Raw genomic sequence first — 25,737 nt, 5'->3', positions numbered from 1 at the left:
GAGACGTGGAGGTGACAGTAGCTTAACAAGATGGTTTTAATGCCCCTTGGAAGAGCTGTGGAGTTCAGAGTGGTTTAACAAAACGGTTTTAATGCCCCTTACTAGAGCAATACAGTACAGCATCTTAAAAACATTATTCCCATTATTGGGGGGTGGGTCTCCCATAGTATTTGCTTATGCCTTCCAAGCAAAAGCTTCCAAAAATTAGGGAGGAGCAACTTGCAATGCCCCTTACAAGAGCCATGCAGTACAGCATATTACAAACACTAGTCCCATTATCGGGGAGTGGGTCTCCCATAGTATTTGCTTATGCCTTCCAAGCACAAGCTTCCAAAAATTAGGATGGAGCAACTTGCAATGCCTCTTACAAGAGCCATGCAGTACAGCATATTTCAAACATTAGTCCCATTATTGGGGAGTGGGTCTCCCATAGTATTTGCTTATGCCTTCCAAGCAAAAGCTTCCAAAAATTAGGACGGAGCAACTTGCAAAGCCCCTTACAAGAGCCATGCAGTACAGCATATTACAAACATTAGTCCCATTATTGGGGAGTGGGTCTCCCATAGTATTTGCTTATGCCTTCCAAGCAAAAGCTTCCAAAAATTATGAGGAAATGCAATGCCTGTTTGAAGAGTCGCGGAGGTCCCAGTAGCTTAACAAGACGCTTTTAATGCCCCTCAGAAGAGACGTGGAGGTCAGAGTGGTATAACAAGACACTTTTAATGCCCCTCAGAAGAGACGTGGAGGTCAGAGTGGTATAGTAAGATGCTTTTAATGCCCCTCAGAAGAGACGTGGAGGTCAGAGTGGTATAACAAGACGGTTTTAATGCCCATTGGAAGAGACGTGGAGGTCAGAGTGGTATAACAAGACGGTTTTAATGCCCCTTGGAAGAGACGTGGAGGTCAGAGTGGTATAAAAAGACACTTTTTATGCCCCTCAGAAGAGACGTGGAGGTCAGAGTGGTATGACAAGACGTTTTAATGCCCCTCAGAAGAGACGTGGAGGTCAGAGTCGTATAACAAGACGGTTTTAATGCCCCTTGGAAAACCATACAGTACAGCATCTTAAAAATATTATTCCCATTATTGGGGAGTGGGTCTCCCACAGTCTTTGCTCATGCCTTCCAAGCAAAAGCTGACAAAAATCAGGATGGAGGAACTTTCAATAATGGCAACACGGACCACGGTCACCCTGGTGGCATAGTGGTGGTGGAGGCTGAGGATAAGGAGAAGAACATAAAACAGCCGAAATGAGGAAGCGTATACCCATGTGTGGGTGTGAAGCGGTGCATGTGAATACACCTCCCGAAATAACACAGCTGATTTGAGTTTATGTTACTCTGCTGTCATTTGGTGGTGATAAGAAGTCTGGCCCAATCCAGCCCTTGTTCATTTTGATGAGGGTCAGCTTGTCAGCATTGTCAGTTGACAGGCGAGTGCGCTTATCAGTTATAATTCCCCCAGCGGCACTAAAAACACGCTCCGATAACACGCTAGCGGCAGGGCAGGCCAGGACCTCCAAGGCGTACAGAGCGAGTTCATTCCAAGTGTCCAGCTTGGATACCCAATAATTAAAAGGCACAGAGGAATCACGGAGGACGCTGGTACGGTCGGCAAGGTACTACCTCACCATCTTTTGAAACTTTCCACTCCTTGTGAGAGTACCCCGAGCCTCAGGGTCTGTCCGAAGAGAGGGTCTGAGAAAACTGTCCCAGAATGTTGACAGTGTTCCCATGCCTCTGCTGGATTGGAGTTGCGTCTCTCTCGCATGTACGCCTTGGTTGGGCAACGAACTGTGACCTCTGCCGCTAGCGTGTTCAGACGGGAATTTTTTTAACAGTTCTGCAGCAAGGGCCTTCTGGTACTGTCCCATTTTTGTAGACCTCTCCACCTCAGGAATAAGAGAGTGAAAGTTCCCTTGTAGTGGGGGTCTACAAGTGTCACCAACCAGTAATGACTGTCACCCAACATTTTGACAATGCGAGGGTCGCGGTTAAGGCAGCGTAACATAAAGTCAGCCATGCGTGCCAGACTGGTAACGGGCAAGATTTCCGTGTCCTCACCAAGATGACGACTGACCATGCTCTCCTCCTCCTCCCCCCTGTCCTCAGGCCACCCACGCTGAGCCAACGGTATGACAGTTGTACAGGTACTACTGTCTACAGCGCATGATACCAGCTCCTGTTCTTCCTCCTCCTCCTCCTCACCCTCATTGCCCCCCAATGCACATTGGGATGAGATGAGGCTGGGCTGTGTGTAATCGCCCGCTACGGCTTCTTGAACCATCTCATTATACTCTGGCTGCAATGCCTCCTCTTTAATTCTCTGCAGAGAGCGTTGCAAAAGACAGACACGTGGGATGCTGACACTAATGATGGCGTCATCACCACTCACCATCTTGGTGGCCTCCTCAAAGTTTGTCAGGATGGTACATATGTCAGACATCCAGGTCCACTCCTGAGGTCTTATGTGTGGAGTCTGACCTGAATATCGATGGCCTTGTTGCAGCTGGTACTCCACAACTGCTCTCTTCTGCTCACAAATCCTTAGCCACATGTGGAGGGTAGAGTTCCAACGTGTGGGGACATCACACAGCAGTCCGTGTGCTGGAAGCTGCAAATGCTGCTGCAACACAGAAAGGGCGGCGGAAGCTGTAGCCGACTTGCGAAAATGAGCTGACAGGCAGCGTACTTTCACAAGCTGATCTGCCAACTCGGGGAACGATTTAAGAAACCGCTGAACCACGAAGTTAAGCACATGAGCCAGGCATGGTACGTGTGTAATCTCGCCTCGCCTCAGAGCCGCCACCAGGTTACGGCCATTGTCACACACGACCATGCCTGGATGTAGGTTCAGCGGTCTCAGCCACAGATCTACCTGCTCTTTCACAGCTGTCCACAACTCACAAGCAGTGTGAGGTTTATCACCTAAGCTTATGAGTTTCAGCACAGCCTGTTGCCGCTTGGCTGAGGCAGTACTGCAGTGCTTCCAGCTTGTAACTGATGTGGTGATATCTGAGATGGAGGCTGAACAGGAGGAGGAGGAGGATGATGCGCAGGAGCTGTACACTGTGGGGGCAACTCTGACTGACATAGGGCCCACAATCCTCGGTGTGGGGAGGATGTGTTCCGTCCCAAGGTCCGACTGGGTCCTGGCTTCCACTACGTTTACCCAGTGTGCCGTCAGGGAGATGTACCGTCCCTGGCCACAAGCACTTGTCCACGTGTCCGTTGTCAGGTGGACTCTCCCAGTAACTGCGTTGTTGAGGGCACAGCAGATGTTTTGGGACACGTGCTTGTGTAGTGCGGGGATGGCACACCGGGCAAAATAGTATCGGCTGGGGACCGAGTACCAAGGGACGGCCACCGCCATAAGGTTGCGGAAGGATTCCGTCTCCACCAGCGTAGAAGGCAGCATTTCCAAGGCAAGCAGTCGTGAAATGTGTGAATTTATGACTGCGGCCTGTGGGGCGTTAGCTGCAAATTTCCGCTTTCGTTCAAAGGTCTGGGATAAGGACAATTGAACACTGCGGTGGGACGTGGACGTGTACGTTGATGCTGTTTCTTGAGAAACTGCCATAACAAGTGAAGACTGAGAGGAGGGGGCATCTTTACTTGCAGTATGGACAGGGGATTGCCTTGCACATACAACAGGGGGTTCTATTGCATGCACAACAGCGGAAGAAGCAGTGTTGACACCCGCTGACACTGGTCGTGGACCCTGGGGTTTGCCCCACAAAGTCGGGTGCTTTGCTGCCATGTGCCTGATCATGCTGGTGGTGGTCAGGCTGGTAGATTTGTCACCTCTGCTGATGCTGGCATGGCAGGTGGTGCAAATGGCCTTTTTGGGGTTATCAGCTGAGTCTTTAAAAAAATTCCAGTCTCTGGAAGACCTTCCGCTTGTACTGGCAACGTCCCTCGTGTTGGTGTTACGGGGAACGGTTGCCCACCTTCTGTCTGCGGCCACCACACTGCTTCTTCTCGCCTGTTGGGGTACTCTGCCTCCCTCTCCCTGTGTGCCGCTGGCCTCACTCTGCATGTCCTCCTGCCACGTTGGGTCAGTTACTAGATCATTCACCACCTCCTCCTCTTCCACTTGCGCACCACGATGCTCCTCCTCACTTCCTGGCAATTGTGTCTCGTCATCGTCCACCTCTTGTGACAAATTGCCAGCGTCGACTTCCTGTGGCCGTGGCTGTTCAAATTTTTGGGCATCGCTACATGGGATCTCCTCTTCCACCACTTCAAGCGGAGCAGGCGAGGGGCACAAATATGGAAATATACCAGTGAACAGCTCTTCAGAGTGTCCAAGTGTGGGATCAGTTGCTGTCTGATGACACTCGGCATGGTGGGAGGAAGGAGCATCAGGGTGAGGAGGAGTATGCGGTCGAGACTCATGGCTACTAAGAGTTGACTGTGTGGAAGACAGACCGGAGGTGGTGGTGCCCAGGTATCTGGAAGTATTATCTGCTATCCAATTAATAACCCGTTCACACTGATCAGTTCACAATACTGGTGTTGTTCTGTGCTTCCCTAGTAATTCGGTCAAGAAGTGGGAGCGAGAAGATGTGGCTGTTGGTTGTGGCAAATTTTCACCTTGGCCACAGCCCTGTCCTCTGCACGCACCATCACCAGAACATCCACTTCCACGTCCCTTGCCACGCGCCTTGCCCATTGTAAAGGAAGTAAAATAGCTTACACTCGCACTATCAATGGAAAAAGGGTAATGAAAAGTAGATTAGAACCGTGGAAGAGGAAAACCACAGTTCTATTTCTCTGGCCTACACTCGACTCTTTCAAACAATCTGAGCAATCAGGGAGAAACTATTACTGTTTTTTTTTGTTTACGGAAAAAATACCAAAACCTGAATAATAGAGACTTTTTACCGTGGAATGGCAAAACCACAGTTATTGTCTACTGGGGTATACCATAAAATTTTTAATATATATATTTGCGGCTGAACAGTGAGCGACACACTTAAACTGTTTTTTTTTTAGATACAAACGGCCCAAAAGTGGATAATACAGAGATTTGACCCGTGCAACTGCAAAACCACACTTGGATTTGTCAGGCCTACAACAGACTATTTTCAACAGATATATTTTTGTGTCAGATCAGTCAGGAGACACTACTGTTTTTTTTAAGGCCAAAAATGCGAAAAACAGGATAACAGAGATTTTTTACCGCGGAACAGCAAAACCACAGTTTAATTTACTGGTGTATACCAGACTTTTTTAAAAATATATATTTGCGGCTGAACAGTGAGCGACACACTCAAACTGTTTTTTTTTTAGATACAAAAGGCCCAAAACTGGATAATACAGAGATTTGACCCGTGGAACTGCAAAACCTCACTTGGATGTGTCGGGCCTACAACAGACTATTTTCAACAGATATATTTTTGTGTCTGGACAATCAGGGAGACACGATTAATTTTTTTTTTTTATGGCAAAAAATGCGAAAAGCAAGATAATAGAGATTTTTTACCATGGAACAGCAAACCCACAGTTATAATTTACTGGTGTATACCAGACTTTTTTAAATATATATGTTTGTGGCTGAACAGTGAGCGACATACTCAAACAGTTTTTTTTCTAGATACAAAAGGCCCAAAACTGGATAATACAGAGATTTGACCCGTGGAACTGCAAAACCACACTGTGATTTGTCGGGCCTACAACAGACTATTTTCAACAGATATATTTTTGTGTCTGAACAGTCAGGAGACACTACTGTTTTTTTTTAAGGCAAAAAATGTGAAAAACAGGATAATAGAGATTTTTTACCGTGGAACAGCAAAACCACAGTTTTAATTTACTGGTGTATACCAGACTTTTTCAAAAATATATATTTGCGGGTGAACAGTGAGCGACACACTCAAACTGTTTTTTTTTAGATACAAAAGGCCCACAACTAGATACTACAGAGATTTGACCCGTGGAACTGCAAAACCACACTTCTGTTTCTGTGGCCTATACCAGACTCTTTTCAACAGATATATTTGTGTCTGAAAAATCAGAGACACACTTGGTTTTTTTTTGGGGGGGGGGGGACACCAATAGGTTAATAAGACGGGTATTTGTACAGTGTGAAGGAGAAAAAAAAATAGGATTTAGATGAAAAAAAAGGATTTTTACTTGCCCCCGAGACCTGGAGCTAAGTCCAGCAATTTCAGCAACAGGAGCACACAGGACTGTAATGCAGCATTTGCTGGTATAACCACTGTGTCTCCTATACAGCCTGCCTGCCTGATATCGGGTATGGATATTAGTCCTGAGAAGGACTGTTTGTTTGTTCTGGCTGACTTTACAGACCCTACACTAACTATTTTGCAGGATAAATCTCTCCCTAGCTCTGCAGCACAGACCCTACACTGTCTAATCCGGAGCGACTGTGTCCAAGATGGCGGCGCCCGATTTTAAATACTCGAGGTGACGCTGTGCGGCCATCCAATCACTGTAATGCCCACAACCAACATGGCTGCGGCATTACAGTGACTGGCTGGCAATCCCTGCATGTTCATTGGCTCTGTAAAGAGCGCCAAACATGCAGGGCAGAGAACCGAGCTCCTGCCCGAGTAACCCGGAAATGCTCGGTGCTCGCTGAACATCCCGAGTAGCGTGATGCTTGGGCGAGTTCCGAGCAGTGTCGAGCCTGCTCGCTCAACACTCATCTTCATCTCTCTGCTTATTCCAAGATACAGTCATGGCGAAAAGTTTTGACATCAAGGGAGCCAACACTTTCAGCCATGTCTGTATGTGGCATGGAATTACTGGCTTTGAAGACCAAGTGTGATTTTGTGGTGCTCTGTCAGGAGATCTTTATGTTAAATGTGTCTATTAGAGATGAGCAAATGATTTCAAATTTGACCAAAAAATTGGATTTGCCCAAATACAAATTTGATGCTGTTTGATTTACAGCAAAATGGTGATTGTTGTTTTTTATGGGTTACAATAAGCCAGTAAGGGCTGCCTACCATTTTCAACATTTCCTACACTTATTTTGAGTATTTGTGGTAAAAAATATGACTTTTTTAGTGGAAAATGCTTCAGGAAATTCTCCTTCTTTTGGGTTTGTGCACGCGGTGTCTTTTCCTGGTGAATTATGCCAGGAAACAGCTTAAAAAAAACACCTCAAAATCGCCCCATAAAAGGAATATAATGCCTGGGAAAACCCAGTGGCTGTGCCGGCGTCTTTAGGGTACCATGTGCACATCCCTTTAAAGGGTTTGTCTGGAGTTGGAGTTCAAGTCTGAAGTCACTCTATATGACTGCAAACTTGTGAACCCTCAGACTGCGCAGTGTGCGCATTGTCAGGATTGTCCGGTGCCGGTTCCGGGAGCTGTTGACCGCAGGTATGTGATTTCACAGACGGACACGTTTAGTCGGAATATGGCCTGAAGTATGCAGATCGTATACTTGTGGTCATATGACCACCCGCTCTTGGCGTCGACACCAGAGAATCCTGACAGTGCGCACTGTGAGGATTCACAAGTCTGTTGTCACATAGAATGACTGCAGACTTGAGCCCTAAGGCTGGACAGCCCCTTTTAAGGAGTTGTTGAAGGACATTTTGTTTCTTGAAGTGGTTCTTAACAGTTTTAGAAGTTTTTTGGAAGAGTTTTTTTTCCTGAAACATTTTTTTTGCCACTTTTGAAATGGACATTTCTGAAAGGTTTCCTTCAGAAGCTGCTTCAAAGAAGTGACCGACACTTTATATTCTCTCACCGGGAAATTTTAAAAACTTGAAGAGGAAAAAAAAAAACATGAACAGGAAAATAGTTTTACAATGGAAAAAATAAGAGACCCATTCATAGAAGCTTTCATGTGAGAAAAGTGGCGTAAAAGCTTTGAAGAGTATCAAAACATTTGCCCAAAAATCTTATGACTTTTGGCATTTCCACTCCAGTTTGAATTGTGTGAAGCTGGGGAGGAGCTGGGGTGAGACCAGGCGTAGCCTTGCCCGTTCTTCCAATTCATCAAAAGTGCCGGAAATGCTACTCCAGTCTTTAAAGAAATTGTCCACTACTTTTTCATGAATGACCTATCCTTAGGATGTCTGATCAGTCGGAATCCGATACCCGGCACCCCCTTCGATCAGCTGTTCCCAATGGTGGCTGAGGCGTCCGGAACTGCTCGATTGTGGAGCTGCTCTGTCTTCTTACAGTGGCCGTGGCAGGGTACTACACATCAAATAAATAGGAGGCAGATGTGCAGTACCCTGCTGTGGCCACTATCAGAAGATGGAGCTGCTCCGCAATCGAGCCACTTGAAAAGAAGGAAGTAGCCTGTAAGTTTGGTGGGAATTGCAGGGTGGGCGGGTAAATATTTCATTATTTTTCTACTTATGGGAGGATATTTTCCTGATATTAACATACAAATAAAACCTCATTCACAGAGTAAATCATAATATTAATTAGTAATTTATTATATTCCCGGTTATTTATTGCTTTGATCATTGATCATTTTTCTCTCCTCCCTTTTAGAATGACACCTTTGCAGACTTTGATGCGATGACTGACAGACTCATGGATGAAATTATTCAGCATATTCAGCTGTATAACCTCTCGATTTCACGAATAAGGTGAGGGGAATGATGCAGAGCTTCCAAGAGAAAGTCAGAATTTGCTGAATTTCAAATACCCGTCTACGCGGAGAAAATTCCAATTTCTGGAGCAGACATCAATATTCATTATCGCTTTTCTAAGACTCTTGACAATTTTATGGGTGAAAATTTTTTATGTCATTTTTTTCAGATATTTTGTAATATTTATCCTATTTGATGTAGAAGAAAATCCTCTTACCTAGTCATTGCTTTATGGAATATAAGAATTTATTTATAGTAATTAATAATGCTGTGGGATAACTAAATATCATAAAATGAATATCAAATATTATTTACATCTTTACTATTTTATTTGACATTTATTTTTATTTTGTAGATTTTCCTAGAGACTCATTTCCTGCTTGTATTTTCTGCGAATCAGGGTGTATCTGCTTTAGGAGAGCTGCAATGAATGGGTGTATATAGTCAGAAAAGCGTCCATAGACTAATAAGTCTTCAGCAATGTCTATGGTAAATCATCATTGATAATGAATCACTGTGTGTCAGGGATCACCACACAGAGGGATGACACCGGGGAGATCACGCGATATCTCATCATGCCGTCATGCTATCCGTATTTTGTCCGGAATCGCGATCACGCGATCCAGACTACTCGCCACGTGGGTATCGGCAAGCAACCAGTGAGAGTATGGCGTCACACCACTGGGTTCCACCGCATGGAATCCGTGTTTATTCCCCCGTATCGTCACTGTCAGCTTCACGATAGCCCAATTATTATTATTCTCTGCCACCACCGGCCGAGTTTGAAATATAATACAGGCATGGCTGGACGCCTGAGTTTTGGTAGCGTATATGGCTTTAGGGAAGGGAATAGGGTTGAGCGAGTATGTTCTGTCCGAGTATGCTCGGGCTGAGCTCCGAGTATTTACAGCTGCTCGGTGATAAGGTTAAATCGCTCCCGTGTGCATGATTTGCAACTGTTTGACAGCTTTATTACATGTGAAGAATGTGTAAGAAATAGACATTCCTCACATGTAATAAAACTGTCAAACAGTTGCAAATCATGCAAACGGGAGCGATTTAACCTTATCACCGAGCAGCTGTAAATACTCGGAGCTCGGCCCGAGCATACTCGGTGAAAGGGTTAATAGAACATACTCGCTCAACACTAGAAGGGAACGATTATAGGACAAAAGCAACAGAACTATTACATTTTATATTTAATCCAAAAGGGAGGCAGTGTTTAGGAAAAATATATACAAGGATGTTACAAAGGAGACATTAAAATACATAAGCAGTTACATAAAATAAACAGGGTAAAAAGAAGAAAAACTTACACTATATGATCGCGGAGACGATTCAATATAGGTGGAGGAGGGGCTCTCCGGTTTGATTATGCTGTTATCGAACAGGACCCGTTGCTTATAATCTGTAGCGTCGGCGTCCCTGCCCCCTGTTAGGCAGGGACGCCGTTCCCCTCTCCGCTCCGTGCCTGGCGGCTTCCTCCTGCTCTGCTGGCAGCGCGCGCTGCTTCCCGGCCTCTGTGCTTAGGGCGCGCAAGCGCGCGCTCCCCCTCTCTTAAAGGGGCCGCGCGTGCCGTCCTAAGGAGTCCCCGGCCAATGGCCGGAGGACCTCTCCATATATAAGGCACCTCCTCCAAAATGGAGGTGCCCGAGCAATGTTGTTGCAAAGCCTTCACTCTGCTTCAGCCCTCAGGTCCCGTTACCAGTTACCTGCCAGTCACCTGCCAGATTCCTGCCTGTTACCTGCCAGTCACCTGCCAGATTCCTGCTTGATTCCTGCCTGATATCTGCTTACCTGCTTGCAAGCCTGCGGTCCGACGGTCTGCCTTCCGACACCTGTCAGTCTGTCTATGGACCAGCCTGCCCGCTCACCTGGGAGCGCTCACCTGCTACCTGCCTGCTAGCCTACCTGGAGGCTCTGCCGTCACTTGCCGTGACCACCTGCCAGTCCAGAGACACTTGCCCGCTCACCTGGGAGCGCTCACCTGCTACCTGCCTGCTAGCCTACCTGGAGGCTCTGCCGTCACTTGCTGTGACCACCTGCCTGTCCAGAGACTCTTGCCCGCTCACCTGGGAGCGTCCACCTTCTACCTGTCTGCTAGTCTACCCTGAGACTGTCCCTGTCACTTGCCGTGACTACCTGCCCTTCTACCCAGAGACTGTCCTTGTCACTTGCCGTGACTACCTGCCCTTCTACCCAGAGACTGTCCCTGTCACTTGCTGTGACTACCTGCCCTTCTACCCAGAGACTGTCCCTGTCACTTGCCGTGACTACCTGCCCTTCTACCCAGAGACTGTCCCTGTCCTTGCCGTGACTACCTGCCCGTCTTCCCTGGGAGCCACCCGCTTCCTTACAAGGACCGCCCCCTTGTATAGTTGCTCAGAGGTTCCGCCTCCCAGACACGTTACATAATCCTTATGAGTAAGTCAGTACTGTCCATGGGTTCTCTTATACCTAAGGGGAGATCTGGCCACACGCCCCCTGTGGAAAGCTACATATACATTCCTGGGCTGATTTAGTCGCTAAACATTAAACATATGGGTCCCATTACTGTCGGACGTATGGAACTCACAATATTTCATATTTCATATCGGAGTTGGCTCGGCTGGAAATTTCTGTTAAACTCTCTTTGAAGCAGGCTTTCCCAGTTTCACCCAAATTAGTGCAATCCTGCTAGTAATTGCTGCTACGTCTTCCAAGGACAAGAGGCTCGCATCTTAACGAAGTTTGGTGACACCTCTTGGCTGGCATTTGTTTGTGTAAGGCCTTTTGGCTGTGGGTGAGATTTGCAAGAAGACACTGTATATTCAGACAGCTCATAGAGACAGCTCTCAAAAGATGGATAAGGGAGGGGGGGGGGACGAGGCCTGAGATAAATGGCCAATATCTATGTCAGACTTTCAATATTCCTCAATATCTCCCTGACACTGTCAAAGCTCTTGGGTGCCATTTTTTTCTATTCACAGCAGCATCTAAGGGTTTAAACATATAGAATCTGATTTCCTTCCATTAGGACAATCAAAACTTACTGCCAGTGGCATTGGCACTGCTTATTTCTTCATCTTCTCCATTCTGACAGCCTGTGAAAATCGGACTGCGCTCAGATGTCACCCGAGTGCAGTCTGATTTTTTCCACGGACTCATTGACTTGCATGGCCGAGTGCCATCCGATAATCGGACACAACGTCGGCATGCAACTCAGGTTGGTCTGAGGACAAAAATCGCATGTGCATGGCCCCATAGAATAACATTGATTCGAGTGCAATCAGATGTCTTTTCTCGGACCGAAAATACAGTTAACTACACGAGCACTAAAGAGAGGTCATCAATATTAAGGTCCTGAAAAAACCCTTTAATAAGTTAATTTAACCCAGTTTTCATTGCCATTAAGAAAAGCGCACCATTTTATACTAAAGAAAGATATCACACGATAAAAAATATAATCCGTCAGCAGGACCTTAGTGATGGTTTTCCATTATTGGAAAATAGTTGAAACTGAAAAGTAACTGAACACAGCAAAAGCGATAATGTATATGTTGTATATTGACCATGAATAGTACTGCCAGTTTTAGCCTATTGATTTGTATAGGAGAGAGCTGGCGGTATCATCTATGGCCACTATACGATATACAGAGCTCTAACCCCTCTACGGTGCTACGGCCCCTTCAATCATCTGATCTCTGAGGGTGTTGGAAGTCAGAGACCCGACAGTCTGATATTGATGAGGTCATCAATAATAAATTCTTGTAAAATTATCTTTAAAGAGTTATTCTAAAAAATATCAAGTTATCAGTGATCTATAGCATAGGAGATAGTGTGCTGAATACTGTGGGTCCAATTGCCGGGACTCCCAGTAATCCCAAGAACAGACAGCCTGGTATTGAAAGGAGCAGGGGTGCACATCTTTGGCCTCTGTTCCAATCATTATCCATGGGACTTCTGAGTGTATTGCTTGACTATTTCTATCAGTCCCATAAAGAAAGAATGAAGCAAAGACCATGCATGTGCAATTCCACTTGATTCAGGGTGGGGCGGTTGACTCTGGTTCTCAGGGTGCCACAGCCCTGATCTTGGGATTGCTGTGCGGTTCCAGGAGTCGGACTTCCAGCGATCAACAAGTTATCCCCTGTCCCAGACCTAGGCAAAGTGCGGCCCATGAGCCACATGTGGCCCTCTGGCTGTTCCTGTCCAGCCAGCGGACTGAGACAGCCGAAGGGCTAAAAAGAGTGGCCTACAGGCTGCACCATGCTCTCCGCCACCCGCCGTCCACATCCTGATATCACCGCCATCTGCTACCTGAGGATGCAGATAGCGGTTAATACATTGGTAGAGCTGCCAGCTCCTTCTTCCACCAATCAGCATGTGTGACAGCAGATGCTATAGAGTCACTACATCACATCTGCTGTGTGGAGAGTCAGTAAACCGGAGGCCGGAGCCGAGCGCGGGGGGAACGGAAGCGAGGTGAGTAAGTGTTGTTTTTTTATATGTGTATGGGATGTGTGCCTGTATATTGGGCTTTGTGAGGTCTAATACTGAATATAGGGAGGCTATGTGGGGGCTCATGCTGTATATACGGGCTATGTGGGAGCTTATACTATATATAGGAGGCTATGTGAGCCCTTATACTGTATATAAGAGGCTATGTGGGGCACACATTGTATATAGGGGCTATGTGGGATCTCATACTGTATATAGGGGCTATGTGGGGTCTCATACTGTATATAGTGGGCTATGTGGGGGCTAATGTTGTATTTAGGAGGCTATATGGGGGCTCATATTGTACATAGAGGGACTGTGTGGGGCATCATGCTGTATATTGGGGACAGTGTGGGGCCTTATACTGTATATAGTGGGTCTGTGTAGACCCTCATTTTATATAGGAACACTGTGTGGGGGTTCATATTGTATTTAGGGGGCTATGTGGGGACTCATACTGTATGTAGGAGGGCTTTATGTGTGCTCATATGGTATAAGGGGGTGTCAGCATACTTAATTCTGATGAATATTAAGTGATATAATTTATTTTTTAGATTAATGGTAATTAATAGGTTAATATTAATATTGAACAGAATTAATTTCAACCTATTGGTTCGGCCTCCACAACAGTCACGATCTCTCATGTTGCCCCCTTGGGAAAATTAATTGTCCACCCCTGTCCTATCTTTTTGGGGATAACCCTTTAGTAAATGAATGATACCCATTTACAATTTTGCACCACTTTATATTCAATACTAATTATGACATGATTGCAATAAAAAGATCCGTCAACTGGAGCTTAATGATGGAAAGTGGAAAGTAGGTGAATACAGAAGACTAATAGTTAACATGCAGTTTGTGTAGCATTATTTATTCTCTTTACCTACTGTTTTTCATTATTTTTCCAGTTTTATTGGACATTCTTTGGGAAACATCATCATTCGATCTGTTCTTACACGTCCTCGGTTTCGGTATTATCTGAACAAGCTGCACACGTTCCTCTCGCTGTCTGGACCTCATCTTGGCACTCTTTACAGTAGCAGCACCTTAGTTAGCACAGGTGAGGTAAAGTGTGGTGATATCCAAGTCTGTCGGTCTCTTCCCCTGACGTTAAAGCATTGTGTCGGAGATATAGTTCGGGAGTAATTCTTGAAGTATTATTTGGGTAATCAGTGACCTATCTCGTTGTACAGTCAAAGCGTTGCATACATCACTAAGGATAGGATAATCGATTCTAAATCTATCAAATTTGTGCAAAATTTCCTAAAATTCATGAATTTTAGCAAATCTGAATTTTTGGGATTTCGATTTGCCGGCCGTCATTTTTGTTGGATTCAAATGCGCTGGAAAGAGGATAAAAAAACAAAAACATTTGATATTCACCTTACCCCTCACCTGCCTTTGGTACTCCATTTCTCGGCTGGTCATATGCTGGCTTCCTAAGGTATCCTTTTTACTCTTTGCCGGCATTTCCGGAGAAGCTTAGCCCTTGACACAACATTCTGACTAGTGTTGAGCGAATTTGTTCGGCATTTCAAATTTGTGTTCATGTTCGGGGTTCCGACTTGTTCTCGCAAAAAAATTGGCTCCGCCCTTGAACATCCCTGATTTGCCACGCTGATATCTGCGTGACAGCGTGGCAATTCAGGGATGTTCATGGGCGGAGCTGATTTTTTAGGAAGCTAATGGATCACCGGCGGGGAGCTGGGGTGCAGGGAGCTGCGGTAAGGGGAGTATGATTTTTTTCATTCTTTGGGGATTTTATAACAATTGGCTATTTTTATGGCAATAGGGGCTCATTCAATTTGTATCAAATAAATTTGCTCAAAATCAAATTTTTCAGCTGAACTCGGGCAAAACTGATGAATTCTAATTTTGCTAGATTACCTCATTTCTATTCATCACCTGAGATAAGAAATGTATACCGCATACAGTATATGAGGTTTTCTAAAGTTTTCTTATGGGATGCCTCTATACACTACACTTTCCTATAGAGTTTAACTTCTGTCCAACATGTGACACATTCTAAACCTAAGATAAAAATTAATTGAACATATACTCTGCTGTAAGAAAAAGCAATAGTGTAACATACAGTACAGACCAAAAGTTTGGACACACCTTCTCATTTAAAGATTTTTCTGTATTTTCCTGACTATGAAAATTGTACATTCACACTGAAGGCATCAAAACTATGAATTAACACATGTGGAATTATATACTTAGCAAAAAAGTGTGAAACAACTGAAAATATGTCTTATATTCTAGGTTCTTCAAAGTAGCCACCTTTTGCTTTGATGACTGCTTTGCACACTCTTGCAATTCTCTTGATGAGCTTCAAGAGGTAGTCACCGGAATTGGTCTTCCAACAATCTTGAAGGAGTTCCCAGAGATGCTTAGCACTTGTTGGCCCTTTTGCCTTCACTCTGCGGTCCAGCTCACCCCAAACCATCTCGATTGGGTTCAGGTCTGGTGACTGTGGAGGCCAGGTCATCTGGCGTAGCACCCCATCACTCTCCTTCTTGGTCAAATAGCCCTTACACAGCCTGGAGGTGTGTTTGGGGTCATTGTCTTGTTGAAAAATAAATGATGGTCCAACTAAACGCAAACCGGATGGAATAGCATGTAGCTGCAAGATGCTGTGGTAGCCATGCTGGTTCAGTATGCCTTCAATTTTGAATAAATCCCCAAAAGTGTCACCAGCAAAGCACCCCCACACCATCACACCTCCTCCTCCATGCTTCACGTTGGGAGCCAGGCATGTAGAGTCCATCCGTTCACCTTTTCTGTGTCGCACAAAGACACGGTGGTTGGAACCAAAGATCTCAAATTTGGACTCATCAGACCAAAGCACAGATTTCCACTGGTCTAATGTCCATTCCTTGTGTTCTTTAGCCCAAACAAGTCTCTTCTGCTTGTTTCCTGTCCTTAGCAGTGGTTTCCTAGCAGCTATTTTACCATGAAGGCCTGCTGCACAAAGTCTCCTCTTGACAGTTGTTGTAGAGATGTGTCTGCTGCTAGAACTCTGTGTGGCATTGACCTGGTCTCTAATCTGAGCTGCTGTTAACCTGTGATTTCTGAGGCTGGTGCCTTGGATAAACTTATCCTCAGAAGCAGAGGTGATTCTTGGACTTCCTTTCTTGGGGCGGTCCTCATGTGAGCCAGTTTCTTTGTAGCGCTTGATGGTTTTTGCATCTGCACTTGGGGACACTTTCAAAGTTTTCCCAATTTTTTGGACTGACTGACCATCATTTCTTAAAGTAATGATGGCCACTCGTTTTTCTTTACTTAGCTGCTTTTTTCTTTCCATAATACAAATTATAACAGTCTATTCAGTAGGACTATCAGCTGTATATCCCCCAGACTTCTGCACAACACAATTGATGGTCCCACTTATTAAACCTGACAGGGCACACCTGTGAAGTGAAAACCATTTCCGGTGACTACCTCTTGAAGCTCATCAAGAGAATGACAAGAGTGTGCAAAGCAGTCATCAAAGCAAAAGGTGGCTACTTTGAAGAACCTAGAATATAAGACATATTTTCAGTTGTTTCACACTTTTTTGTTAAGTATATAATTCCACATGTGTTAATTCATAGTTTTGATGCCTTCAGTGTGAATGTACAATTTTCATAGTTATGAAAATACAGAAAAATCTTTAATTGAGAAGGTGTGTCCAAACTTTTGGTCTGTACTGTAGGGAACTTAGTAAACACTGTTTTTGGTCAAAAAAGTGCATAAGCCATCCCACCACGCCAAGGTGTACCTAATCTCATGTGGCATTTTCTGTAAAGTAAAACATTAAAAAAATAAACATATTTGCAAATGGAATACTAAAGTTTAAAAAAAATAATTAAAAATATGTCGGAATATTTTTCTTTTTACATTTTTCAATATATTACATTGTAAATTAAAGGAAATGTATCAAACATGTTTTTTCATGTTTTGTATTTATTCAAAAAAAGGTTAATTATAATTCATTAAAAGTAAATGTTTTATTGTTTATTTTTTACTAGATGGTGGCCCGACTCTAATGCATCGGGTATTCTAGAATAGGTATGCGGCCGACGGGGCGCAATTAGCAGAGCGGTGTTTAAATTTTGCGCCAAAATCGCTGATTGGTCGCGTTCGGCAACCGCGACCAATCAGCAAAGCGGTGTTTAAATTTGTCGGCAATATTGGTGATTGGTCGCGGGCGGCGGCCGCGACCAATCAGCGAACCGTGTTAGTGAGGACTGGAGAGCGTGTTTAAATTTGGCACCAAAATCGCTGATTAGTCACGACCAATCAGCAGAGCGGTGTTTAAATTTGGCGCCAATCAGCGTTTTTGGCGCAAAATTTAAACAACGCTCTGCTGATTGGTCGCGGCCGTCAGCCGCGACTAATCAGCGACTTTGGGGCCAAATTTAAACCCCGCTCTGCATCGCTCTGCTGATTGGTCGCGGTCGCCGGCCTCGACCAATCAGCAGAGCGTTGTTTAAATTTGGCGCCAATCTCGCTGATTGGTCGTGGATGGTGGCCGCGACCAATCAGCAGAGCGGTGTTTAAATTTGGAACCAAAATCGCTGATTGGTCGCGGGCGGCGGCTGCGACAAATCAGCGAACCGTGTTAGTGAGGAATGGGGAACGTGTTTAAATTTGGCACCAAAATCGCTGATTAGTCACGACCGCGACCAATCAGCAAAGAGGTGTTTAAATTTGGCGACAATACTGCTGATTGGTCGCGGCCGGCGACTGCGACCAATCAGCAGAGCGATGCAGAGCGGTGTTTAAATTTGGCGCCAAAATCGCTGATTGATCGCCGACCGCGACCAATCAGCAGAGCGTTGTTTAAATTTGGCGCCAATCTCGCTGATTGTTCGCGGCTGGCGGCCGCGACCAATCAGCAGAGTGAGGTTTAAATTTGGCGCCAATACTGCGGATTGGTCGCGGCCGGTGACCGTGACCAATCAGCAGAGTGGGGTTTAAATTTTGCGCCTATACTGCCGATTGATCTCGGCCAGCGACCGCGATCAATCAGCAGAGTGTTGTTTAAATTTGGCGCCAATCTCGCTGATTGGACGCATCTGGCGTCCGCGACCAATGAGCAGAGCGTTGTTTAAATTTGGCGCCAAGCTCGCTGATTGGTCGCGGCTGGCGTCCGCGACCAATTAGCACTGCAGTGTTTAAATGTCGCGGCAAGATCGGTGATTGGTCGCGGCCGCTACTTAAATGTGGCGCCCAAATCGGTGATTGGTCGCGGGCAGCGGCCGCGACCAATTAGCAGAGCGGTGTTTAACTTTAGCGCCAAGATCACTGATTGGTATCGTGCGGAGAGCGCGACCAATCAGCGAATCGTATTTGTGAGGAGCGGGGAGCGGAATCGTATTAGTGAGGACCGGGGAGCGCCGCTGCCTGTGCAGATACTTCCACTCCGAGAAGCCGGGAGATGAGCGACTGCTCGCAGCAGAAGTATCCCGACCCGCAGCGCCGCTCCCCGGTCCTCCCTTCACACCCTAGCCGCTGATGTCCCCACACTATCCGCATGGTGTTACAAAGGTCCGGATATTTGTGTTAAAAATCGCTGATTGGTCGCTGGCGCTGCCCGCAACCAATCACCGATTTGGGCGCCAAATTTAAATATCGGCCGCGACCAATCACCGATCTTGGCTCCACATTTAAACACCGCTGTGCTGATTGGTCGCGGCCGATATTTAAATTTGGCACCCAAATCGGTGATTGGTCGCGGGCAGCGCCAGCGACCAATCAGCGATTTTTAACACAAATGTCCGGATCTTTGTAACACCATGCGGATACTGTGGGGACATCAGCGGCTAGGGTGTGAAGTAAGGACCGGGGAGTGGCGCTGCGGGTCGGGATACTTCTGCTGCGAGCGCCCGCTCATGTCCCGGGTTCTCGGAGTGGAAGTATCCGCACAGGCAGCGGCGCTCCCCGGTCCTCACTAATACGATTCCGCTCCCCGCTCCTCACCAATACGATTCGCTGATTGGTCGCGCTCTCCGCACGCGACCAATCAGTGATCTTGGCGCTAAAGTTAAACACCGCTGTGCTGATTGGTCGCAGACGCTGTGCTCGACCAATCACCGATTTGGGCGGCACATTTAAATAGCGTCCGCGACCAATCAGTACAGCGGTGTTTAAATGTGGAGCCAAGATCGGTGATTGGTCGCGGCCGATATTTAAATTTGGCGCCCAAATCGGTGATTGGTCGCGGGCAGCGCCAGCGACCAATCAGCGTTTTTTAACACAACTGTCCGGACCATTGTAACACCATGCAGATACTGTGGGGACATCAGCGGCTAGGGTGTGAAGGGAAGAGCGGGGAGCGGCGCTGCGGGTGCGGATACTTCTGCTCCAAGCGCCCGCTCATGTCCCGGGTTCTCGGAGCGGAAGTACCCGCACAGGCAGCGCCGCTGACATCCATGCGGATAGGGCGTGAAGGGAGGACCGGGGAGCGGCGCTGCGGGTCCAATTGGTCGCTGCCGCTATTTAAATGTGCCGCACAAATCGGTGATTGGTCGCGGACTTGGCCCGCGACCAATCACTGATCTTGCGGCCAAAGTTAAATACTACTGTGCTGATTGGTCGCGGACGCTGGCCGCGACCAATTACCGATTTGGGCGCCAAATTTAAATATCGGCCGCGACCAATCACCGATCTTGGCTCCACATTTAAACACCGCTATTGCTGATTGTTCGCGGCCGATATTTAAATGTGGCGCCCAAATCCGTGATTGGTCGCGGGCAGCGTCGGCGACCAATCAGCACAGCGGTGTTTAAGTTTTGCGCTAAGATCAGTGATTGGTCGGGTCCGAAGACCGCGACCAATCATCGAATCGTCTTGGTGAGGACCGGGGAGCGGCGCTGCCTGTGCGGGTACTTCCGCTGCGAGAACCCGGGACATAGCGGGCGCTCGCAGCAGAAGTATCCCGGCGCCGGCGGTCCTTCCGCTGCTACCGGCCGGGAGATGAGCGCCTCGTGCCGCTCATCTCCCGGCTGCATCTCCGTCCCGCAGATGGGTCCGGCGGTTGGGTTCCTTCTGCTGTTGCCGGCCGCTCATCTCCCGGCTGCATCGCCGCTCAGCTCCGTCCCGCAGATGAGCCGCTAACGGCCGCCATCTTTTTTCAGAAATCCTGCGGCGCTGATTGGCCGCTGCCGGACCAATGAGCGACGCGGGATTTCTTGGACAGACAGACAGACAGACAGACGGGATAAGACAATTATATAGTAGATTATTTATTATGTCAGCCGCTGGGGTCTACAATTTTTGCTTACTGGTGTTTAAGTTTCAGAGCACGACACTTACACACCGCAAATATGGCAGACACAGGGCATAGAAGACTAGGTTCAGAGTCCGACCCTATCTCCTATGCACCCTGGCATGCCTACTCACAGCTGCAGAGCTTGGATTACAGTGACTACCGGATGAGTGGTGACAGCAGGTACGGACACCAGGACTACGGTGGTGACTTCAGCCAGCGATGAGAATAGGTTACTGTGTAGAACGAGCAAGAAAGCTTGTAAAAGAACTTCAACATGACTTTTCAAGGATGGAGCGAGACTGCCATCTACTGGCCAGATACAGTCAAGCGGAACCAAAATATACAAGGGAAGTTGCAGGGAGGGCAGATTCAGATGCTGGACCCGATCAGGTGACTTCCAGGATGGAGTTCAGAGAGATAAGAGGCCAGCGCGCCAAACCTGAGGGGTCTTTGGCGCCAAGCAGCAGAGAGGAGCAGACGTGCTCCCTGCATCCTGAGAAACCCCGCGTGACAGGCCAAATCCAGAGGCCTGAGAGGTGCTCCAGCCGGGCACCGGTAAAAGAGCTCCGGATCCCTCACAGTTGTGACTCGAGTGCTGTGCCTGCTGAGGATACTAGGAACTAGAGATGAGCGGTGTTCGACTAGAACTGTTCGCCAATCTCAAATTCGAGCTGTTTTGGGCGGTGTTCGAGTTGTTCGACGAACCCGAACGATTTGCAAAAAATTCGGCTGTTCGAGGTTATGTTCGATAACTGTTCGTGCACCAAAAGCTTGTCCTGCATGTCTGGCGCTATTTAGAGCACCAATCATGCAGGGATTGTCTGCCACTCACTGTAATGCCACAGCCATGGTGGTTGTGGCATTACAGTGATTGCCCAAATCGATGGGAACAGTGCCAACAGTGAAACATGAAAAGCCGGCAATTCAGCAGCGGCATACACTGGTACCCGACAATTTAGAACCGAAAGAATAGAGCTTCACACATAGATTAGATAGATATAAACATGTCAGCCACATATATACGAAGTACAGTGAAAGTGCTGCTTACTGTACTTGTCATTTAGCGTAAAGGATTTATCAAAAAAAATAATAGTGTTTTCATGCACCGTCTCTTTAAAAAAGCCGGCCGGCAATTCAGCAGCGGTACCCGACAATTTATAACAGACAGAATAGAGCTTCACACATAGATTAGATAGATAGAAACATGTCAGTCACATATATATGAAGTACAGTGATAGTGTTGGTTACTGTACTTGTCATTTAGTATTAAAATAAAGGATTTATTATTAAAAAAATTGGCGTGGGGTTCCCCTTAATTTTAGGCTCTAGCGGAGGTTAAGCAGACGGCTGGGGCAGATGTTTGAAGCCTGGGAAGGGGGTAATACCCACGGAGCTTCCCAGGCTACTAATATCAGCCCCCAGCTGAATACATAGCCTTTACTAGCTATTAAAATGGGGGACCCCCCCAAAAAAATGACGTGGGGTCCCCCCTAATTTAATAGCTAGCAAAGGCTAGGCAGACAGCTGGGGGCTGATATTAATAGCCCAGGAAGGGAGCCATGAATATTGGCCCCCTCCCAGGCTAGAAACACCAGCCGTCAGCCGCCCCAGAAATGGCGCATTCATAGGATGCGCCAATTCTGGCACTTAGCCTCGCTCTTCCACGCTGCCCTGGTGCGGTGGCAGGGGGTAATAGGGTTGGGGTTGATGTCAGCTTATAATGCCAGCTGACATCAAGCCCAGGTTAGTAATGGAGAGGCGTCTATAAGACACCCCCATTACTAACCCCATAGTCAAAGTTAAAAAAAACACAAACACCCAGAATAAAGTCCTTTAATTGAAATAAAGACACAATCCTTTATTGTTCTAAATTAAACCATACTTACCATCACGCCCATTCCAGCTGAAGCCAACGATCTCCTGCAATAAAAGAAAAATAATAAAGCAACCTCATCCTTACCTTTCCATGGTTCCCACGACAGCTTCAGCTCTGCTACATCGAGATGACAGGCTGGACCGCAGCAGAACGCTGCCATCCAGCCTCTCATCCCGCAGACACTGAGAAGCGCAGGCTTGCTTGCGCTGCTCAGCGTCTCTCTGTGACGACATCCAGATGAGCCGAGTTCATGTCCAATGAACTCGGCTCACCTCATGCACGTCACTGACAGCGTGGGAAAATTCTCACGCTGAAGCGGTGAGTGCAGGAGAATTCTCCCACGCTGTCAGTGACGTGCATAAGGTGAGCTCATGTCCAATGAACTCAGCTCACCTCCTGCACGTCACTGACAGCGTGGGAGGATTCTCCTGCACTCAGCGCTTCAGCGTGAGAATTCTCCCACGCTGAAGCGCTGAGTGCAGGAGAATTTTCCCACGCTGTCAGTGACGTGCATAAGGTGAGCTCATGTCCAATGAACTCAGCTCACCTCCTGCACGTCACTGACAGCGTGGGAGAATTCTCCTGCACTCAGCGCTTCAGTGTGAGAATTCTCCCACGCTGAAGCGCTGAGTGCAGGAGAATTTTCCCACGCTGTCAGTGACGTGCATGAGGTGAGCCGAGTTCATTGGACATTAACTCGGCTCATCTGGATGCCCTCACAGAGAGACACTGTGGAGCGCAAGCAAGCCTGCGCTTCTCAGTGTCTGCGGGATGACAGGCTGGATGGCAGCGTTCTGCTGCGGTCCAGCCTGTCATCTCGATGTAGCAGAGCTGAAGCTGTCATGGGAACCATGGAAAGGTAAGGATGATGTTGCTTTATTATTTTTCTTTTATTTCAGGAGATCGTTGGCTTCAGCTGGAATGGGCGTGATGGTAAGTATGGTTTAATTTAGAACAATAAAGAATTGTGTGTTTATTTCAATTAAAGGACTTTTTTCTGGGTGTTGTGTTTTTTTTAAATACTTTACTAGAAATTCATGGTGGTCATGTCTAATATTGGCGTGACCCCATGAATTTCGGGCTTAGGGCCAGCTGATAATGCCAAGCTGGCCCTAACCCCTTTATTACCCAGTGAGCCACCGCATCAGGGCCCTGGATGAGTTGGGTACAGCGCCAGAAGATGGCGCTTCTATGAACGCGCCATTTTCCGGGGTGGCTGCGGACTGCAATTTGCAGCGGGGGTGGCCCAGAAAGCTTGGGCCTCCCTGCGCTGCGGATTCCAGCCCCCAGCTGCCTAGTTGTACCTGGCTGGACACAAAAACAGGGCGAAGCCCCACGTCAATTTTCTTTAAATTATTTCATGAAATAATTAAGAAAAAAAGGGCTTCCCTATATTGTTGTGTCCGGCCAGGTACAAATAGGCAGCTGGTGGATGGGGGCAGCCCGTTCCTGCCTGCTGTACCTGGCTGGACACAAATATAGTGCGAAGCCCCACGTCAATTTTTTTTAAATTATTTCATGAATTTCCTGAAATAATTTAAAAAAATTGAAGTGGGGCTTCGCACTATATTTGTGTCCAGCCAGGTACAGCAGGCAGGAACGGGCTGCCCCCATCCACCAGCTGCCTATTTGTACCTGGCCGGACACAACAATATAGGGAAGCCCTTTTTTTCTTAATTATTTCATGAATTTCATGAAATAATTAAAAAAAATTGAAGTGGGGCTTCGCACTATATTTGTGTCCAGCCAGGTACAGCAGGCAGGAACGGGCTGCCCCCAACCACCAGCTGCCTATTTGTACCTGGCCGGACACAACAATATAGGGAAGGCCTTTTTTTCTTAATTATTTCATGAATTTCATGAAATAATTAAAAAAAAAGTACGTGGGGCTTCGCCCTATTTTTGTGTCCAGCCAGGTACAACTAGGCAGCTGGGGGCTGGAATCTGCAGCGCAGGGAGGCCCAAGCTTTCTGGGCCCCCCCCCGCTACAAATTGCAGTCCGCAGCCACCCCGGAAAATGGCGCGTTCATAGAAGCGCCATCTTCTGGCGCTGTACCCAACTCATCCAGGGCCCTGGTGTGGTGGCTCACTGGGTAATAAAGGGGTTAGGGCCAGCTTGGTATTATCAGCTGGCCCCAAGCCCAAAATTCATGGGGTCACGCCAGTATTAGACATGACCGCCATGAATTTCTAGTAAAGTATTTAAAAAAAACACAACACCCAGAATAAAGTCCTTTAATTGAAATAAAGACACAATTCTTTATTGTTCTAAATTAAACCATACTTACCATCACACCCATTCCAGCTGAAGCCAACGATCTCCTGCAATAAAAGAAAAATAATAAACCAACCTCATCCTTACCTTTCCATGGTTCCCACGACAGCTTCAGCTCTGCTACATCGAGATGACTGGCTGGACCGCAGCAGAACGCTGCCATCCAGTCTGTCATCCCGCAGACACTGAGAAGCGCAGGCATGCTTGCGCTCCTCACTGTCTCGCTGTGACGGCATCCAGATGAGCCGAGGTCATGTCCAATGAACTCGGCTCACCTCATGCACGTCACTGACAGCGTGGGAAAATTCTCACGCTGAAGTGCTGAGTGCAGGAGAATTCTCCCACGCTGTCAGTGATGTGCATGAGGTGAGCTCATGTCCAATGAACTCAGCTCACCTCCTGCACGTCACTGACAGCGTGGGAAAATTCTCCTGCAATCAGCGCTTCAGCGTGAGAATTTTCCCACGCTGTCAGTGACGTGCATGAGGTGAGCCGAGTTCATTGGACATGAACTCGGCTCATCTGTATGTCGTCACAGAGAGACGCTGAGCAGCGCAAGCAAGCCTGCGCTTCTCAGTGTCTGCGGGATGACAGGCTGGATGGCAGCGTTCTGCTGCGGTCCAGCCTGTCATCTCGATGTAGCAGAGCTGAAGCTGTCGTGGGAACCATGGAAAGGTAAGGATGAGGTTGCTTTATTATTTTTCTTTTATTGCAGGAGATCGTTGGCTTCAGCTGGAATGGGCGTGATGGTAAGTATGGTTTAATTTAGAACAATAAAGGATTGTGTCTTTATTTCAATTAAAGGACTTTATTCTGGGTGTTTGTGTTTTTTTTAACTTTGACTATGGGGTTAGTAATGGGGGTGTCTTATAGACGCCTCTCCATTACTAACCTGGGCTTGATGTCAGCTGGCATTATAAGCTGACATCAACCCCAACCCTATTACCCCCTGCCACCGCACCAGGGCAGCGTGGAAGAGCGAGGCTAAGTGCCAGAATTGGCGCATCCTATGAATGCGCCATTTCTGGGGCGGCTGACGGCTGGTGTTTCTAGCCTGGGAGGGGGCCAATATTCATGGCTCCCTTCCTGGGCTATTAATATCAGCCCCCAGCTGTCTGCCTAGCCTTTGCTAGCTATTAAATTAGGGGGGACCCCACGTCATTTTTTTTGGGGGGTCCCCCATTTTAATAGCTAGTAAAGGCTATGTATTCAGCTGGGGGCTGATATTAGTAGCCTGGGAAGCTCCGTGGGTGTTACCCCCTT

At 47.1% G+C, this 25,737-nt stretch overlaps 1 protein-coding gene across 1 annotated transcript in view; it reads left to right on the top strand.

Annotated features, from left to right (window-relative positions):
* The window catches only part of FAM135B (family with sequence similarity 135 member B), a 337,247-nt gene that overhangs the window by 296,887 nt on the left and 14,623 nt on the right, over positions 1-25,737 (top strand). Inside the window, exons 16-17 of the mRNA XM_073679922.1 lie at positions 8,486-8,583; positions 13,974-14,125. Of these exons, the coding sequence (XP_073536023.1) occupies positions 8,486-8,583; positions 13,974-14,125 (250 nt within the window). The remainder of the gene's footprint in view (positions 1-8,485; positions 8,584-13,973; positions 14,126-25,737) is intronic.

The sequence above is a fragment of the Phyllobates terribilis genome, unplaced genomic scaffold (genome assembly GCF_046119375.1).
Source record: "Phyllobates terribilis strain yellow unplaced genomic scaffold, ASM4611937v1 Scaffold_4__5_contigs__length_816908805, whole genome shotgun sequence".
In the NCBI taxonomy this organism is placed as follows: domain Eukaryota; kingdom Metazoa; phylum Chordata; class Amphibia; order Anura; family Dendrobatidae; genus Phyllobates; species Phyllobates terribilis.
Note: the sequence above shows the minus strand (reverse complement) of the source record. Positions and strands in the feature narration are given on the sequence as shown.